Source organism: Maylandia zebra, linkage group LG6 (assembly GCF_041146795.1).
Source record: "Maylandia zebra isolate NMK-2024a linkage group LG6, Mzebra_GT3a, whole genome shotgun sequence".
NCBI classification, from domain to species: Eukaryota; Metazoa; Chordata; class Actinopteri; order Cichliformes; family Cichlidae; genus Maylandia; species Maylandia zebra.
In genome coordinates, this window is record NC_135172.1 from 43,482,646 (window position 1) to 43,502,430 (window position 19,785).

The 19,785-nt window shown below is 45.5% G+C and overlaps 2 protein-coding genes and 1 long non-coding RNA gene across 7 annotated transcripts in view; 2 read left to right on the forward strand and 1 right to left on the reverse strand.

Moving 5' to 3' along the window:
* LOC101473357 (uncharacterized) overlaps positions 1 to 3,046 on the forward strand; it is a 26,375-nt gene extending 23,329 nt beyond the window's left edge. For 3 of the 4 annotated variants that reach the window (XM_076885306.1, XM_076885308.1, XM_076885307.1), the window contains exons 4-7: positions 918 to 950; positions 1,207 to 1,322; positions 1,585 to 1,617; positions 1,945 to 3,046. In XM_076885306.1, the coding sequence (XP_076741421.1) occupies positions 1,207 to 1,322; positions 1,585 to 1,617; positions 1,945 to 2,707 (912 nt within the window). In that variant the 5' untranslated portion in view covers positions 918 to 950 and the 3' untranslated portion in view covers positions 2,708 to 3,046. The remainder of the gene's footprint in view (positions 1 to 917; positions 951 to 1,206; positions 1,323 to 1,584; positions 1,618 to 1,944) is intronic. The other variant, XM_076885309.1, reaches the window with a different exon arrangement.
* On the reverse strand, positions 2,848 to 10,206 carry LOC106675657 (protein NYNRIN). Of its 2 annotated transcripts, XR_013099059.1 has the most exons (3): positions 7,873 to 10,206; positions 7,526 to 7,585; positions 2,848 to 2,955 (listed from the first exon to the last, which is right to left on the reverse strand). It is a non-coding gene; the product is annotated as a protein NYNRIN (long non-coding RNA). The 2 variants fall into 2 exon arrangements; XR_013099060.1 differs by lacking the exons at positions 2,848 to 2,955; positions 7,526 to 7,585 and adding an exon at positions 7,309 to 7,322.
* A 6,707-nt stretch (positions 10,207 to 16,913) lies between these two features.
* The window catches only part of LOC101471704 (NACHT, LRR and PYD domains-containing protein 12), a 33,406-nt gene continuing 30,534 nt past the window's right edge, over positions 16,914 to 19,785 (forward strand). The window contains exon 1 of the mRNA XM_024802858.2: positions 16,914 to 17,270. The gene's annotated coding sequence lies outside the window, so the exon portion shown is untranslated. The remainder of the gene's footprint in view (positions 17,271 to 19,785) is intronic.

Below are 19,785 nucleotides of genomic sequence, written 5' to 3' on the forward strand. Positions count from 1 at the left end.
TCTTTGGATCCATTGTTTCAAACCTGAATGAGCTGACTTTGGCCCTTTTATCTATCCATCGCAGGTTCTGATTGGTGTGTGCTAAATTTTGACTCCTAGTGTTTCCACCTGGTTAATTGTGTGCTAATTGAGCTCAAGCTATGCTGACTTAAGTTAACATTATTGCATGCTAGTGCTTTCTAAATGACTACATGGTGTAAGCACTGTAAAATGTAGGGATTTGTGTGTAGAGTTTTGCAGTAACAGTTCACCAAATTTGAGTCATGTGTCAAAGCAGGGAATAGTGTTTATAGTTCAGGGAAATGGGTGAGCTTTTTGAACAATAGCGTTACGGTTTTGAAATTTTAGTTTAGAGGCCTGGTTATAGTATTTAGGCAATCGAGAAAAACTGTAATAACAAAGAACATTAAACATGACTGTTGGCCACATGTCGGCAAAGTCATGTGACATTAGTGACGTTTGTACTAACTTGGTTTTAAAGCCTTTACTTTAAAATATACGCCGTTCAATAGCTGAGCTTCATCTCACAGAGAATGATCAAAGCTCATGTAGAAACAAACAAATGAACAAAAGGTTTTCTCCTTCATCTCTGTCAAACACAGCTGTGACACGTTTCCAGCTGTTAGTATCATGGTTGCTAGGCAACCTGGGCAGCGCAACGGAGGCTAGACCGTCCCATTTCACAAGCCTCGCACTTCCTTGAGGATCGTTGAGGCTGCGTACTTTAAGGCTGCAGACCCTGAATTGGGATACAGCCTTAGTTACTTTCAAAAGGCCTTTATGAAAAGCATGAATGATCCCAGCAACATAAACCTGTTTCAGTCCTCACACTGACTCACACGAGTCAGTGTGAGGACTGAAAGTCAATGCTGAGAGAAATATGAGAGAAATAACCTTTTTATTTCTGTTGGTTTCAGGTCTCTTCTTCCTTTTGGGCAGCAGCTGTGAAGGTTTGTACTTGACTCTCGTCACACTGTTGTTTCATGAGTTTTTGGTGCACCTTCAGTTGGACTTTGAAGACTTGCTCCTCTCTAACATTGACCTTATTCAGTTATAAATTGGTGCTAAATGCTGAAAAAAATCCCTGAAAGAGCAGAGCTGATAATCTGGGCGAATTAGAGACAGTTTTGTTGAACAGGTTACATTTGAAGCTGTAATATATTCAGTCTTCTTATTGGTATTTGTGTCTCTGTTAAACCCACTCAGATGGCTGCTTCTTACTGGGTTATTGTAGCGGTCGTTCTTTTGATGACTGCTACAAACGGTGCGACTGCTATTGAGACACACGAGCTCGCACCAATTGTTCAAAACATTCTGAACAGGTGAGTGAACTTTCTGTGAAATACTAAAGAAAAACTGATGATGATGATGTTTACAGCAGCTGTTTTTAACAAAGAAACTGTGAGCATCAGAGTAACATGTGACAAATATGCTATTAAAACTGTATCACACTGGACTCTAACACAGATCAGCCCCTCTGTCCTTTCACAAACTCTCAGGGAAACAAACCAACACTGTTGTGGTTTCATGTAAATCTTTCCAAATGGAATCAACATCAGAACCTGTGTGTGTGTCTTTTGGCAGGTACACACCTAGCTACGGTCCAGACGACGACAGGTCAGTAACAAAGGTCACTTTAATCTGCAGCACAGTACTTACAGTGTGCTTTATAGTAACAGAAGCAAGCTGAGATCATCAGAGCTGCACGTAGAAGCAGAGACTGAAAGAACAAATGCAGCATTACATACTCACTGTTATTTGTAACTGGATGTTTAAGTTGTTCTCAATTTCAGGGCTTAAAAAAATCCAAAAAAAGAAATAGACTGGTTTCCTCAGCAAAATGAGACTAAACTCACTTTGGCTTTTTTAACACTCTGGATACTTTAATCTGCACGTTATAAAGAAAATGTTTTACAGGTGAATATTCTCTGTTTACTTCGACAGACAGTTTCCCATGTTCAGTGTGGCCGTGAGCGTCCCGTACAATAATGGCAAGTTTGATATGAGCAAAGTCACTGATGATGATGGTGGTGAAGCTGTGAAGACGAAGATTCTAAACTGTGACGTATACATAGGTAACAGAGTGGTGGCAGCCACAGTGCTGAGATGGCGCAATGTTTTATATCAGTGTCCTAATGCTCCTGTACAGTGGTCTGTCCCAAAAAAATGTAATGGAAAGGAGATAAAGACATGGGCTGATATTGACAAATTTTGTGATGAAGAATATATTGAAAATAATCTGTATCCTCAGGCTGCTCATGCTGAGTCCCGAACCCTGAACCATTTCAAAGAAAACGACAAAATTAGGAAAAACTCCAAAGATGATCTGATGGTTTTCTACGTCCGTGACTCCCCATGTGATGACTCATGTACCAACCCAGGGAATACTCGGAATATTCTCAGTAAAATACCAGCGATAAGGAACTGGAAGAATTATGTTGTTGTGTTTTCAGATGTATTTAGACCTCATGATAATAATAATAATCGTGTGAATGCACTGCGTGGATCACTTGAGAGGCTTGGGGACGCAATCGCAGAAGAAGGGACAAAGGAGGAAGAAAAAAAGTCAAATGGTCTAAAGCATATATTCCGATGCTACAGGCAGCAAAATATGGATAAAATGAAGTGTCTTATCTGCAATACCAATGGTGCTGTTGCAGAAAAATGCATTAAAACTGCTTGGCAACAAAGGGGAGAAAGAGAATAAGACCAAGAGGAAGAGTAACATGCAGAGAGGAGGAGTGATGAGAGAAAATCATCAGAATTAACCAGAGAGGGAAAAAGAAAAACAGAAAATGTAACCCATGCTTTGCATCGTTTTCCTGCATCCGTGTTTAACTTTTAAATGTGTGTGTTGGTCACAGCAAGATTAACATGTGCTCCTGAAATCACAGCTGCATCGTGCACTCTGGTCATTCTGGTCCACGATACTGTCGGCGCCTCTGATTGTGTGAACTGAAACACAAACAGTGTGTGTAGAGTGTAATCCATTTATAGCCTCTGATACTGTCTCTGATTAAAGCTTAATAAGCTGCATCAAAACATGTCACAGCTTTGTGGTGGATTTTTGTGTGATATGTATAACTATGTAACTATATACACTATATATCTATGTGAACTGAACATATATATTTTAACTTTCATGTAGAGTCTTAAGCGCAAGACATTTTGCTTCACCGAGGTTTATTAGGGTGGCACAGTAACAGGGCAGTTGATGCTGTTGAGAGTTCGCCTGAATAACTCACTCTCCAGCTCCGGTAACCAACCTTCCCTAATACTCACTCAACGTCTTTCATGCAGCACAACCAAAACAGTAACATTGTAACAGAGATCCTGAACACATCACAATAAAATATCATACGATATAATCACACACACACACACACACACTTTGAACCACACTGAAGTGTTTTTATATATGAGAAAGCATGTAACCTATGTAGTTATAAGATTATATGTTATAAGATTGTGCCACTTGCTGTATAAGATTAAATAATTAGGATTAATGTGTGATGTTTGACCGTGTCATGACCTCTTGTGATAAGCCAGAGCAGGGGGTAGTCAGAGTCCTGACTGGCCTCTGGCCAAGACCTTGGCCGCTACCTGACCCCTGCAGCTGTGTTTGGATGGGTGGGAAAGTTACCCAGCAGCAGGGGGCGGGGATACTGGTCCTTATATATTAGGGGACCAGAGGACACCCCCAGCTCTTTTTTCCCCTCTGCTGTTGCTCTCTGTCCATCTCTGTGTTGCTCTGCTGTCTGTGCTTAAGGCTGTACACCCCGGGGTTTTGCTTTGCTTGCTGTCTGCTTTGTAATTCTCTTGCTAAATGTCTGTATGTATTTTTCCTGCTGTTCATATGACTCAGTGTAAAGATGCTGCAGGTTTCCTATTCACGGGTCACTCCACAGAAACTCTGTCATACAAACTGTCGGCTCCCAGATTTTAAAGCCAACATGATAACCTCCTCCAGCCAGCGGTGTGGAGATCCAGCCAATTACAATCAAATCACTCAAAAAGATCCTGTGGAAACAGCAGAGTTATTGAAACAGAATAAACAGAATCACATGAACACTGAAACATTACAACACACAGCAAAGCAAGCTGAGCAAAGCCCGGGTGTAGAGCCTTAAACACAGAGAGAAAAGAGCCATGATGTCACCTCCGTCCCTCCATAACCCCTCCTGCAGCTGATGGGTAACTTTCCCCTTGTCATCCAGCTAAAAACAACAGGTGCAGGTCAGGGGTCCGGCCAGGCGCCATCTTCAGGTGGGCCAGCTTTGCTGTGTCACAGTCGGCCATAACGTGATTAAAGTTACACATCGGTCCTAATTATTAAACCTCGCTACAAGCAGTGCACACCAACAGATGGCATAAACCGATGATATATGTGTGAATAATACTTAACATGGTGATTCCAATCAAGGGTGTAGATTTGGTTTTGGCATTGGTGGGGACGGATGATTCAACCACTGAACCCTGCCTCGTTTCTTTATTTCCCCTTTTCGTCTTTGCTTCTTGATAAAAAAAAAAAAAGGAGAAATATACTTGCCTACATATGCTATTCTACCTGCTTTTAAACCATTTAAAATCACAATTCATAGTTTTATATGTGAATTATATAATGTTAAATTACTATTAAACAAATGACTGACTAAATAATTTTAGGCTTTAGTTTACTTCAGCCGTATTCCATATAACTCAGGTATCATACAAAAATAAAAACAGCTTCAAATACAGTCATGACAATAAAAGAATATGACTTTAAGGACTTAACAACATTACTTCAGTTATACTACACCATCTGTTATACATTAGCACTAAGGGAAGACTCAATGACCTGGTTGTTTTTGTCCATAAAACTACTCGTCTAAGATGACCACAAAGTAACAGATCTCTCAGCAACATTATGCAACATTTTAGGCACTACTGCCCCGATCAAGTCAGCTGGGATGTTCTCTTCTGCTTGTTTTCTTTTTTTCTTTCTCAACAGGTGATCCAGGTGATCGATATATGCATCTTTTTCTTCTTCTTTCTCTCTGCTTATTCTGTTGGTTTTTGTTTTGTTTGTTTTTTTTGTTTTTTTGCACTTCCCCCCGTCCCTCTTCTCAGCTTTCTTTCTCCCCTTCTTTCCTCCAGTCAAGTCTGTCCCGTATTCAGCAAGTGAAAATAAAATAAACAATAAAAGGTGAATCAAATGGACCATTACGGCAAGGCTGGGATGGTCCATTTGTTAAAGTAAATCCGTTGGGCATCTTTCTTTGCCTTTAGACAACAATTCTGATGCAAAAGAGCCAAACGGGACAGGCGAAAAAAAAGAAAAGAAAAAAGAAAAAGCTGGGATGTTTCATTCTAAACATGAACTACTGTTACAGCAACAGACACGGACTACTGGTGTCCCACACAACAACTCAATGTCCTCTATGTGAAGGAGCCAAACACATGCCTGCTCCTCTCGTTAATCACCAAATCATCAGTCAGTCACCTGTGACCTTGCATCTTCACCTCTGTCTGAGCTACAACATGGCAGAGCTGCCTCTGTCACCTGATAAATAACAGTGAGACATTCAAATACATGCAGTCACACATGTGCTTCAAATACAGTCATGAACCATCAAGTCATCCTCCAGTTTCACCTGTGATCTTGTGTCACCATTGCTCTCTGAGCTTTGTGTTGGTTCTTCTGTCACCTGACAAACAGGACAAACATGACAATAAGAATAAAACGTGGATCTGCTTCAGTGTTTCTGTCACTTTGTGCAGATCTTGACTCGTCAGTGATGTTTGTAGGCTGAGTGCATTTTTAAAACAATTTGTGCAAACTGCACTCCAAGGTGGAATACTTGCAAAATCGTGACTACCTCATGATATATTGTCTCAAAAATTAACCCTATGAATACGTCAGTGCCATTAGGATGAAATTATTGTGTCACCAACATTTTAACGTTAGACATATAATTCTAACAGCCTCTGTCAACTAATATCCGGGCTGCTCGAGGCTGCCGTTTTCTCCGACAGCTTCAATCAAAATTAGAAATGCTGCTCTGAGACTGAGAAAACTAACAGTGCTGCCTGTTGTGCAGGTAGTTTCCAAAACACGTTATTCTTGGTTACATACAGTTTTAGACTGATGTGGGCCAAAGCCTAGCATAGCCTGTAACGTTATTAAGACGGACACATTTTATGAGTGAAGTTGACTTTAAGTGAGTTACAGGTTTCTTTGAAAAATACTTTCTTATATCCAGCTTCTTCCTCTTTGCTGCCGTCCTCCTCTCCTTGCAGCGCAGGTTTGTTGCTGCTAAAACTAAACAGAGCTCCCTGAAAGGCTCAGCCAATCACATTGGTCATATTTGTCACATGAGAACGTAATTTCTATCGGTTTTGTTTTTCTTTACTCAAAGAGATCAAATTATTGGTGGGGACAATTCAATAATCGCTGGATATTGGTGAGGACATGTCCCTTCCGTCCATGCCAAATCTACGCCCTTGATTCCAATATCTATAGTATAGTAGTGATGTGCGAATCGATACTGAAATATTGATTCCTGCGATACCAGTCATTTATGTTCTAGAATCCATCCATTCGCTTCCGCTTCTCCTTTTCAGGGTCGCGGGGGGCACTGGAGCCTATCCCAGCTGTCATAGGGCGAGAGGCGGGGTACACCCTGGACAGGTCGCCAGTCTGTCGCAGGGCCAACACACAGGGACAGACAACCATTCACACTCACATTCACTCTTAGTGGCAATTTGGATTATCCAATTAACCTATCCCCACAAGCTGCCATCATGTTTTTACTTATTTAAATTTGTAATTATTTATATATTGTCCATTTGATAATTTTTATTGAAGTTGAAACTAATACACAAACTTCGAAAAAACAGAGCTCCTGGATGTTTTTGGCTCAATCATTTATTCCCTGTGTAGTGGCAATTCCTTTTGTTTGACCAACCAAACATCCCACAATTAAAAGTCCACAAGCCACTGCTGCACTGAGATACTATTTCGTACGCAGGCAAAAGAAGTCCACTGTCCAAACTTGAAAGTTGCGTTTTTATGGTTTATTTTATCCAGTTTGGCAATAACAAGATCCATTTTTTTTGTTACTTCCTGCTGCTTCTCCTGCTCTGGTAAAAAACCATAGGCCCACCCCAGTGCATGCTGGTGTAACCCGTTCATGTGTTACGCCTGTTGTTCTTGCGTTGTGTTCTGGCGTGAAAGTAAGAGGCAGGAGACAGTACTGGGTCTTTGGCTCTTTACTGCACATCTGCAACACAGAAATATGTGTTCGATCTGTGTGTGTCACGCGACTGCCAGTACACCTCTCCTCCGGCCATGCTGAAAGCAGCTGTGCCTGCAGCTTCATTAATGTAACGAATCAAATACAACAAATTGTTTTAAAACATTAACTTAAGCTCTCAAAAACAAAAAGCACAAAATAAATAATATGTCACTGAAAAAACATCAAAACAACTTATAAGAACAATAAATGAAAGACTGCATCTCCAAAACATAAGAACATCTCCATACCTGCAACACAGAAATATGTGTTCGATCTGTGTGTGTCACGCGACTGCCAGTACACCTCTCCTGACGAAGGAAAAAAGAGTGCATGCTGTTAAAAAAAGAAGAAAGACTGCCGCGAGTACGCTCTCAAGCCGCTAGTGATCAGGCTAACTTAGCATGCTAGCATTTTAGCTGCGTTCTCGGCTAAAACTCATTATAAGTGTATATTAGTGAACTCCGCCCTCCACAAAACTTATCCCGAATGAGTCTCTTAATGACAAACAAAAACGCGGTGGTTCGGCTGTATTCACACTGCAGCTTGGGATCCGAACAAACTTTAATTAGCTGAGAGCAACGTGGCAGTGACTTACCTCCGGCCATGCTGAAAGGAGCTGTGACCGGGGCACACATGCACGCGCCTACGTCACCACGCAGCGCACACATGCACATGAACGCACACAGACTCAGATCACACAGGTAGGAGAGTGAGATGCAAAAATGACATATTTAATCCAAAAAAAGAAAGTGTTTTGGGTGAAATTCACAAGTATTTAACACATATGTTACATTCACCCCCCCTGAATTTCACCAAAATCACTACACATCTGAATGGTACTGCAGTACCAAGAGGCACAACGATGCTGAACTACCATCACCTCCGGAACAGGCAACCCAAGGATCTTATCCCATAGTTCAGTTAAAAAACTATCCATAAATGGATTAAAAGAAGTTGGATAGGTTGATCAGGCCTCCAACCCTTTCAGAACACAAAGGTGCAGCCTACACCTCATCAAACGTGGTCCCATAAAGACGCCCAGGGTGGGTGTCATGATGCCTCAAGCAAGTACAACACATTCATAATACGCAATGGGATGACCAAAAAAACAGTCTATGTCAGAGGCCGAGCCTCCCGTGGCGGTAACAGGCCCCATGTAATAGGCTTCTGGACCATGTTTTCTATCAGCCTGTTGACTGACTTTACCACCCGACCTGCTCTGGTAACCACTCTGCTTCGAACATTGGCATGGTCAGAGTCATGTCTTGGCAAGTTGGATGGCTGCCCAGTATACGGCTGACCAGAGGTCTGATTGATGTCTGAGCCAGAAACAGGAACAGTCTGCGGAACAACAGCGTCCCCATGACAGGCACCTGGAACAGAATCTGTGCCAGACTGTGTCAAATCAGAGGTAGCGGAACAGTCAACCGGAGTAGGAAGAGCAAAGTGCTGGGCCTGACCAGAAGGGCTTGCTGAAATGTGCGTTGTGCAAGTCTGAGAGTCAGGTAGGGCATTGTCCACATCCGCACCATCACATGAACCATGCTGACGATCCGTGGACTGTGAGGCATGCTCTCCTGCCACAGAATCCACATCCACTCCATGGCTCAAATCCGAAAGGACCCACAAGGAAGTCCTTGCTGCGGTAGACTCTGTCTCTAGACTGCCAGGGTCCTCCAGATCCCCACAAGCACTGAGATCCCCCTCACTGGAGAAAACGTCTAGGGACTGACTTCCCAACGAATCCTGGACAGGAAGGAAACTCACGTCCAACAGAAGGTTTCTGTGTACAACCTTACTCTGGCCTGAAGAGTCACTGATCCTGTAAATGTGGGTCCTGGGATGCCTCTCCACAACAGTGTAAACCTGAGGCTCCCACTTGTCTGCAAGTTTCTTCTTGCCCCGCTCGCCTTTATTGGCAAGCAGGACGCGATCCCCAACGTTCAGAGACACACCTTTGATTTTCTTATTGTATTGACGAGCCTGATGCTCCTGCTCATTGCTGGTGTGCTCCCGGGCGATCTTGGCAGCCTCAGACAAGTATGACAGAAGAAGCTTGGAGTAGCCGTTAAAGTCCACCACAATGGGATCATGCAAAACAGACTTGAACATAACGTCGACCGGTAGTCGTGGGACACGGCCGAACATCAAGTAGAATGGGGCATATCCAGTAGTCTCGTGAACAGTTGCATTATAAGCAAAGGTCAATGTCTGAATCTGCTGCGGCCATTCCTGTTTGGCTCTGAGAGGGAGAGCTCGCAGCATGTTGCCAAGTGTGCGGTTGAACCGCTCCGTGCCCCCATTGCCCATAGGGTGATAAGCCGTAGTGTGAGACTTGGCAACGCCCGAAATCTGCAGAAGCTCAGAAAATAATTCACTCTCAAAGCTGGGACCTTGGTCTGAGTGAATACGCTCAGGGAAACCATATACACAAAAAACACAGTCCCATAACTTTCTGGCAACCTGCTTGGCAGTCTGATTCTTGCACGGGAAAGCAAAGGCCATTTTCGTGAAGTGGTCAGTTGCCACAAGCACATCAACAGAGCGCTTCTTTTTGTCCTCTGCTGACCAAAAGTCAATGCAGATGAGCTCCATGGGAGCAGAGGTCTTAATGCTCTCTAATGGGGCTCGTGCTGCAGGCTCTGGAGTCTTGGCAAGTATGCACCTTCCACAGCACCGAACATGCTCCTTCACATCCCTCTCCATATTGGGCCAGAAAAAACGTTGCCTTGCTAGGTGGAGGGTGCGAACTTGACCCTGGTGCCCTGCCAAATCGTGGACACCTTTCAAGGCCTGCACCCGTAAATTCACTGGCAACACCAACTGGAGTCTCTTTGTTTTGCTCACAGGGTCTCTCGTCTCCCTGTAGAGAATGCCATCCCGAACCTTGAGCCTCTCCCAGTGCTTCAATAGGGCCAGTGCCCTGGAATCCATATCATGTCTCTCACGCCTGGAAGGGCGCCTCCTGCAGGCTACGAGTGGCAGGACAGTGGAGATGATGGGATCTTGAAGTTGGTGGTCCTCCAGCTCATGTAAGGTAAGTGATGGCAGTACATCATTGCCAACTGGTTGCAACTGCTGAACAAGGTAGAGAAGGGAGGCAGCTCTATTCTCCGCAGCGGTTTCCCAGTAATCATGGTGAACCAAGGTAGCCGTGACTTCCGACGAACTGTAGGAATCTTCTGAGGGCAGAGCTGGAACAGGTTGTTGGGCAACCTGAATATTTTGGACACCAAACCTGAAAGCGTCCTGCACCTCATGAGCCGCCGCACCTTCTGCATTCCGCACCAAGTGCTCGTAGGGCTCCTGAAGCAAGCGCCCACCAATAGAATAGGTGAAGGGGTCACGACTAAGTGCATCTGCTACAACATTCTTTCGACCTGGGATATACCTCAAATCAAAGTTATAGGATGACAGCTTGGCCACCCACCTTTGTTCATAAGCGTCCAGCTTGGGCTTGGTCAATACATGAACGAGCGGGTTGTTGTCAGTCCACACTGTGAACTTGTGCCCCTTCAACCAGTGGCTGAACTTTTCAGAGATGCTCCACTTCAGGGCCATGAACTCAAGGCGATGGGCTGGGTATCTCTGCTGTGACCTGCTTAGCGCTTTGCTCGCGAAAGCAATAGGGCGTGCCTTATCCCCGTCGATAGGCAATTGTGATAAAACCGCTCCCAGTCCATCCAGAGAAGCATCCACAGACAAAATGAACGGTCGTGAAAAGTCAGGATGAGCCAACACGGCACAGTTAAGGAGGTCGTCCTTCAGTTTATGAAAGGCCTTGTCACATGCAGGGCTCCAATCTGCAGCAGTCAACTTCCTGAACATGCCAGCACCCCTCCCAGCGTGACTAGTCCGTCCCTTCCTCTTCTGGCCAGCCGTCAGAGCAAACAGAGGCTTGGCAATGGCTGAGCAACCAGGAATGAAGCACTGATAGAAAAAGACCATTCCTAAAAAGGACTTAATCCTTTTCACAGAAGGAGTGCAACCATCCTTCTCCATTAGAGCCTCCTTTGGCATCTTGGAAATCACTTCCACCTTAGCTGGGTCCACAGCCACTCCGGTCTGGTCGATGACATGACCAAGAAACCTGACTGACTTCCGCAGCAGATGACACTTCTTTGGACTCAACTTGAGATTGTTGTCTCTCAACCTTTGAAAAACAGCTCGGAGCCAGCACAGGGCTTCCTCTTCAGTGGGAGCAAAGACAAGGAGGTCATCCAAGTAGCAGAGCAGACTGGTGAAGTTGAGGTCACCAAAGATGTTCAGCATCATGCGCATAAATGAAGCTGGGCTATTGCAGAGCCCTTGTGGCATCCGGTTGTATTCGTAGAGGCCAACAGGCGTTGTGAAAGCGGTGTACTTCTTATCCTCCTCACACATTGGAATGTTGTAAAACCCAGAGGTTAAGTCCATCGTGCTGAAGAAGGCATTGCCCCCAAGCGCGGCAAGGCAATCCGCTTGGTGAGGGAGTGGGTGCGCATCCTTAAGAGTCCGCGCATTCAACCACCTGAAGTCCGTACAAATCCGCAATCCACCATCCTTTTTCCAGACCATGACGAGGGGGGATGCATACTCGCTGATGGATTTGCGAATAATCCCTTTCTCCTCCATGTCAGTGAGTACCTGCCTTAGTTGTTGGTAATGAGCAGGGGGTACTCTTCTGTAAGGCATACGGAATGGGCGTTCATCAGTCAGGTGGATCCGATGTACAAAGCGTTTAGCTTCGCCACAGTCAAGTGGGTGTCTAGAGAAGATGTCCTCATACTGCTCAATTAGCTCAACAAGCTCTCTCTTTGATTGTAAGCTGGCATGGCATGAGTCAATGTCAAGATCACCCAAACCTAGGGAGCACAACCTGTCATTCAAGTCGGCCTCAGTAGCAGCTGGCCCACTGACTGGTACCTGGGCCATACTCGCCATCTTGCAGGAGTCCTGCTGGAAATCAAGGTCCTCCACCGCAAGGCAAGATGAAACGACAGCAACCCTCGAGTTGCGTTTCAAGGTTAGTGGTTTTGAGGAGAGATTGGTCATCTTCAATGGCACCCACCGATCACCCCACATGGATGTGATCACCCGGCCAACAAGAACGTCTCTCGGCCCAGACCCAGAGGTGCAAGGTTCCACGATGATCGTGCTGCCTGGAGAGACTGGCACATTGCTGGGCAGCCTGCCCCATACCAGATGCTCACACCGTGGGAGTAGTGTCACAGCACGAGACAGTTTCACAGTGCCAATTTTGTCAGGAACCTCCTCACCCCTCCATCTGGTGGTGCACGACATCATGTCCAAGAAGTGCTCATAGTCAAGAAGCGAGTGCTTGCTTCCCACAGACACAAGCTTCCAATAGTCATCAGAATGTTTCATAACTCGCATCAGGTACTTGAGAACATTGGAGCCAATGATGAGCTCATCACGCTGGCCCGACACTACCAAAACTGGTACAATGCATTTCACACCGTGGACAGTAAGTGTCAAGTCATAAACGCACTTTGGGTGGGTCTGCTTCCCACCACAGCCAACCAGCACAATACGTTTGGCCGACTGCGGTCCACTCACAAGAGCCCCAGCCTCTCTAAGTGACTTCTCGGCCTCTTCACTCATAGTGCAAGCCATAGACCCGGAATCCATCATGCCCCTCAAGTTAACCTTGTCATTCACTACAACTTGGGTGTAGAACAATTCACTAAATGTAGGCACTACTGCTGGTCCCTGAACCACGACACGGTATCCCTCTGGCATTGTTGAACAGGTGTTGACATAAAGAATTTCGAGATCCGATTCATCATGAATGAGGGTATTAGGTTCATCCCCCACACTGCCCCTCTCCAAGTGTGGGTGATTCAGTTTTCCGAAGGCCAACCCTGCCTCGTGACAGCCCCGGCCTCCCGTCCCTCACGACGACTGTGACAGTCCTTTTTCCAATGACCAGGAGCAAAGCATGCAAGACAGAGATTCTCTCTCCTGCAGTGCATGTGAGTGGAATGACCAGTGTTGCCACAGACCTGACAACTCTTCTTAAGAAAGGGCCCGCGGGTAAAACGCTGCGAAGGTGCAGATGCAGGGGCTGTAGTCTGCACATTCTGACATGCAATCACGCGATCCAAGAGGCTGATCAGAGCACGCATGCCAGTCACATCAAAAGCTTGGGTGTTAGTCGAACCAAGCTCGCAACCAACTGACTGCTGACTAGATTGAGTGGTCACAGTGTATGTTGGTGACTGTTGGAACTGAGGAGTAGGCGTAGGCACCGGACAAGAAGACACTGATGTCCCAGAAGGACAGGTTGTCGAAACATCAGCTAGAACAGGAGTGAAGCAAGCTGCTGTGGGCGAAAGCTGACAAGCGAGGTTTGAGGCTGGTGCTGTAGGCTGAGACTGCAAGGCGACACTGGCCTGCCCAGGCTGTGATGCCATCACTTCTTGAGGCACAATAGAGCAGTTGTGGCTAACCTCTCTCCTCTGTGAGGTGTGGAAACTGCCCTGACTGCGTGCCCTGAGTTCACGCTGGAAGCTATCAATGCGTTCTTGAACCTCAGTGGTTGTCCACTCCTCAGCTGCTTTGATGCTGAGCCTGTTCAAGAGGATGGGGTCAGGGCAATACTTGATGAACATCATCGAGACCTCACGCCCTGGATCCTCAACATTACGCCCCTGCCTACGCAAGCACTCGTCAGCAACGTCAATAGCATTGTTTAGCCTTATCCAATATTCCATCACTCCCTCATGTTGTAATGGTTTGGTGTTATAGAAGTCAGCCATAGGCATAGAAGAGTAAGTCAATACACTAAAGTGCTGTTTCAGAATGTCAAATATCAATTCAGGAACCTGGACATGGTCAAGTGAGGGGTTGTGACGTAGGGTGACCCTCACTACATCCTTAGCCTTCCCCATCAACCTAGCCAATATGTCACGTGATCGCTGATCTGTTGGTGTGTTGCGTTTTACAAAGTACATTTCCATCATTTCAACCCATTCATGAATGGAAAATTTATCACTGCCATCACCCCTGAAAACTGGTGGCTCCTTGATGTCTGATTGCAAGACAAGTTTCACCCCAGACAAATTTAGCTCAGGGGGTCCCTGCTCAGCCTTAGAGCTTTCAGTAGGCATACTGGTCCCCTTATCACCTTGCAGCTGGGCTACAATGGACTGACCAATCTGATTGGCCAAATCTGAGATGAGTGTACTCAACTCAGCACTGCCAGCTGTCTGCGGGGTCTGAATGTCACAGGGGGGAACCTGGAGACGAGTGGAACAAAACTTGGGAGCAAATGACACACCAACTTTAGGTGTCTGAACCCCATCCCCAAGAAACCACCCTCGCCCCATACCAACATTAGAGGAAACCTCCCCATCAGGAACACCAGTTGCCTCTGAACCAGATGCTGACTCCATAATGATGAATAAAGCACAATCACAAGAAACAAGATTCCAAATAGTGCAACTGTACAAAAGCAAACACAGTATTCTTAACTAACACTTAATGTTATTCAGGATGAGAATTGAGCAGATTAAATGTCCAAGCTCATTCAAAAAGTCCCACACAAGTTAGGAAAAGCAACCAACTTGGAACGAGGGCAATTGCGAAGAGCTCCCCACGGTGATCGAGATGACGTCGATGCTTGATGAATCCAAAGGGTCACGGCACCAATGTAACCCGTTCATGTGTTACGCCTGTTGTTCTTGCGTTGTGTTCTGGCGTGAAAGTAAGAGGCAGGAGACAGTACTGGGTCTTTGGCCCTTTACTGCACATCTGCAACACAGAAATATGTGTTCAATCTGTGTGTGTCACGCGACTGCCAGTACACCTCTCCTGACGAAGGAAAAAAGAGTGCACGCTGTTAAAAAAAAGAGACTGCCGCGAGTACGCTCTCAAGCCGCTAGTGATCAGGCTAACTTAGCATGCTAGCATTTTAGCTGCGTTCTCGGCTAAAACTCATTATAAGTGTATATTAGTGAACTCTGCCCTCCACAAAACTTATCCCGAATGAGTCTCTTAATGACAAACAAAAACGCGGTGGTTCGGCTGTATTCACACTGCAGCTTGGGATCCGAACAAACTTTAATTAGCTGAGAGCAACGTGGCAGTGACTTACCTCCGGCCATGCTGAAAGGAGCTGTGACCGGGGCACACATGCACGCGCCTACGTCACCACGCAGCGCACACATGCACATGAACGCACACAGACTCAGATCACACAGGTAGGAGAGTGAGATGCAAAAATGACATATTTAATCCAAAAAAAGAAAGTGTTTTGGGTGAAATTCACAAGTATTTAACACATATGTTACACTGGTCCTATACCAGTCTCTTTATTTATAGAAACAAAAATGGCCCCACAGCTCTTACTGACTAATTTAACAAAGTAACATCAAACAAACAATGAAACAAAATATTAACCTACAAATAAACTTGTAAATAAATTCCAAAATATAAGTAAACTAACAACAAACGTTAACTAATTTCAAAATAATAAAAAATAAGAACAAATAGCTCCAACACCCTGCATTTAACTTGTCAGTTTCCACATACACAGTATTATACTGTAATACAGACAGGAGACACAAGAGGGCGCTGTGCTGCCGGCAGACCTGTCAGTACACTGAGCTGGAGGGATGAAGGTTGTAGACGCTGCAGGTTATTGAGTCAGTGGCGCGGCTGCCCCTCTGTTGGTCTTCCATGGTCTCTTGTGTTCTGGGGGCCTCTGGATGTCTGGAGTTTTGATCTCCTCCATACCCGCTTCACACCCTGGAGGACGGGGCTGTGGCCCCCCCACACTCCCTAGCAGATCATTACATGGAGAAACCTTTGGAATGCAAGCATGCTGATCCACACAGGTATGCACACATGGGTATTCACAGACGCGGACTAAAGCTTTCTTGGCTGCTGCCTCAAAGCACACTGTGCGCTGTCTATCTTGCGTGCTGCACAATATCGTTTATTATTTAGTAAATATTGATATCTATGACTAGCTAGTTTATTGTGATGGTGCTTTGTTTTCTCTATTATTATGTTGCTCTTTGTTGTTTGCTGTCTCCTCTGTTTGTTTTTTTTGTTTGTTTTTTTTTTTTCTCCATACAGGTGACCCAGGAGTTCTTTTTTTTTTTCTCTCTCTTCCCCCCCCTTCTCACCGTCTCTTCTCCCCTTTGGTTTTCTTTCTTTCTCTCCCCCTCTTTCTCTCATTCATTCCCCCTGTCCTATTTATTAAAAAAAAAAAAAAAAATGACAAAGGATGAACTGAAGCTCTGCCATCACGTAATGTCGCATACTGCTGTTTCTGATGTCATTTAGGAAAAAAAAAAAAAAAAAAAAAAAAAAAAAAAAAGGTTATTGAGTCAGTCACTGTAGTTTGGTTCAGTTTTTGTGGATCTGCACACGTCCTACAGATGGATCTGAGCAGCGAGGCCCGCTGTGCTGCTTTATGGGTCGGTGAACTGTCACCTGTCAGAGGCAACCTGGTTAAACATTAACGGGAACAACCGGATACAGAGGAGATCATTTTTTCTGAATCCAGCCTTCCTTCCCTTCAACGGGAACATCGCTGCGCACATAGAAATAATGCATTAGATTGAATGGTTAGCTCAGTGGTCCACAGTGAGCAGCTGGCTCAGACAGGAAGTGCTTTTTGGATCTTTCTCTCATGTCTGATTATTCTTCTGTGCAGACAGGCATGTCTACAGTGTCGTTTGACCCTGACGCTACAACCCACACAGCTCCTGCACAAACTGTCTCCTTCAAAGTTACCTTACTGTAATTTACCTGTTAGGCTGACAGCAGTTCTTTTATATTGTTACATCTGCTGGTGGGGATCTTTTTCTAGCATGAACTTCCTTTTTCTTTTTTCTTTTTCTTTTTTACTTCCACGGGCTCATACAGAGGTACAGAAACAAGGAAGTGGACTGTATTGCATCAGCCCAATCCAAACATCCACCCAGTAGTGTGCAGTTCATAATGGCGAATTTGAGAGTTTGAAGAGTCTGGAAAGCAAAGGTAAGCTTGTGATATTTCTATATGTAGTTTTATATGAAAAAAGCTGCTTCTAAACAGCCTTAATGTTGAACTGCTGCTAAAAAGAAGCCACACCCAGATTCATAAACTCATAAGTGCGCCTGCTATCTAACGCACCTTTGCCCTGTAGAGGTTTTATTTCAACAGCCTTATTTATTCACAGGTTACAGTGACTAATGATCTGATCTCTTGTTAGACACAGTCCTCCACGATTTGTGTGTTTTTGATGAAAATTGTTCAGCTCAGTCAGCTTAGACCAAAACTTCTGGTCTCAGACATCGCACATATTTGCCCTGCATGTGACAGTGATTAGACAAGTGATTAGAAATCCCAGTCTGCAATTAATACAATTCAACAATTGTGGTTTTTGCCACCGAAGGGTGGCTGGCCTCTCCCTTAGAGATAGGGTGAGAAGTTCGGCCATCCGGCCATCCGGGAGGGGCTTAGAGTAGAGCAGCTGCTGCTCCACATCGAAAGGAGCCAGCTGAGGTGGTTCGGGCATCTGGCAAGGATGCCCCCTGGGCGCCTCCTGGGCGAGGTGTTCCAGGCATGTCCCACCGGGAGGAGGCCCCGGGGCAGACCCAGGACACGCTGGAGAGATTATATCTCTCGGCTGGCCTGGGAACGCCTTGGTATTCCCCCGGACAAGCTGGAGGAGGTGGCTGGGGAGAGGGAGGTCTGGACCTCTTTGCTTAGGCTGCTACCCCCGCGACCCGACCTCGGATAAGCGGATGAAGATGGATGGATGGATGGATGGTTTTTGCCTTCCTTTGATATTGTGGTTGGTTTGGGGTTAGAGGTTGGAGTGTCTGGGGTTTTCCTGGGGGGCTCAACCCGGGGGCTGTGGTGGATCTTGGGTGGTGTTTTCCTAGTGGCTGTGTACAGGAGGGTTGGTGGAGGGTCTGTGCTGGCAGATGTAGGTTACTGCCCTGGTGGCCTGGCTGCCCCTGGGTGGGTCCAGGGTGGGCTTGGGGTTCTGGGGGTGCTCCATCTCCCTGCTGTAGCTCTGGCTGAGCCTTGGTGGCCCAAATGGTGGTGGCAGAGGTCCAAACTGCTCAGGCACCCGCACCGGCCGCAGGGTGCAATCAGCCAAGACGCAGCCTGCCGTTGCACTCAACCCCACTCCTCGGGTGGGAGCGGCTAGCTAGCTGAACTCACCGTCTCTGGGCCCGGGCCCGGGGGTGCCGACTGTTCGGTCTGATTCCCTCTCCCATTTGCTGTAGGGGAGTAGGTTTAGCCAGATGGCTCCCCAGCATCAGTTGGGTGATGGGGGTATGTGGCAGGGCATGGTCAGTGGTGCCACTGCAGGGTTGGCAAACATACCTGCAGGGCATCCACAATGACACCTCTCCGGGTTAAAAGACTGAACTGGGTTGTTGTTATGGATTTGTGTCGCTGGCAGCTAGGGTGCAGCAACCAAAATAAAGTCAAATGTTACCAAAATCGTGGTCGCGTCATGCCTCCTTCCAGCCACAAGCAGAAATAGTTTTTTTGATAGAGAACAGAGTGCTTGAGGTATCTTTATGATGCATAAGACAATGAAACTAAACTAGCTTTCATGTGTCTTTCACAAAGTTTGGGTGTGGTTCTTTACGCTGTTCTGTGCAGTCATCTGGGAGATGTTACATAGACTGTCATATTGCTTTTTAAACCATGTCCAGTCAGCTGAGTTTGCCACAACTGGACTAACACATTATGTAGAAATGTCTTTAAGTTCAGAGAAACTTTATAAGGCACCTTAGCTAAATTTCAACTGTCTTATCAAAGGGTAAGGCTTGTGTCATTTTTATGCATTTATAACATTGTCTGAAATAGGACTGGGCGATATGACCCAAAATTCATATCTCGATATTTTTTAACTGGATGGCGATATACAATATATATCTCGATATTTTTTTAAAGCCATAAAGTAAGAACAAAATGAGAGTTCTTAGTCAAAGCTGTTTCCCAGATGTCACACAGGCACTTTTATTAACATACAGCGTAGATGTACATGAAAAAATTACTCAAAAATAAATTATGAGTATTTATTAAATAATAATGCTCCATAAATAAAACAATGTTGTTTTTGTGCATAACAAAAAGCTCACAATTGTGCAGTCAAAATGTAAACTAACAGATGCTGAGCATAATATCAAAGACAGATTTCTCAGCTGCTCTGCTCCCAAGTTCTACTGCATGACTGACAGCCTGGAGTTTTACGTATCACTCCGCGAGGCTCCAGACTACGGCAGCCGTAATGCTCCGACAATCCATCAAGCGGTGCAGCTCCGTAGTTTACCAAAGTCGTACTAAAACATTTTTTGACAGATTGCTGAGCGCCGTGTACCACATAAATTCGCTTCGCGGTCATCAAGCACAACCAGAATTCATACAGAAAGGCGCGCTGTCAACTTTTGAGAAAATTAAAGGATTTTAGGCTGCACAGCCCCTGTGGGCCACATGTCATTAGCGCGGTTAGCTTGTTAGCGCAGTTAGCTCGCTAACACGTTAACGG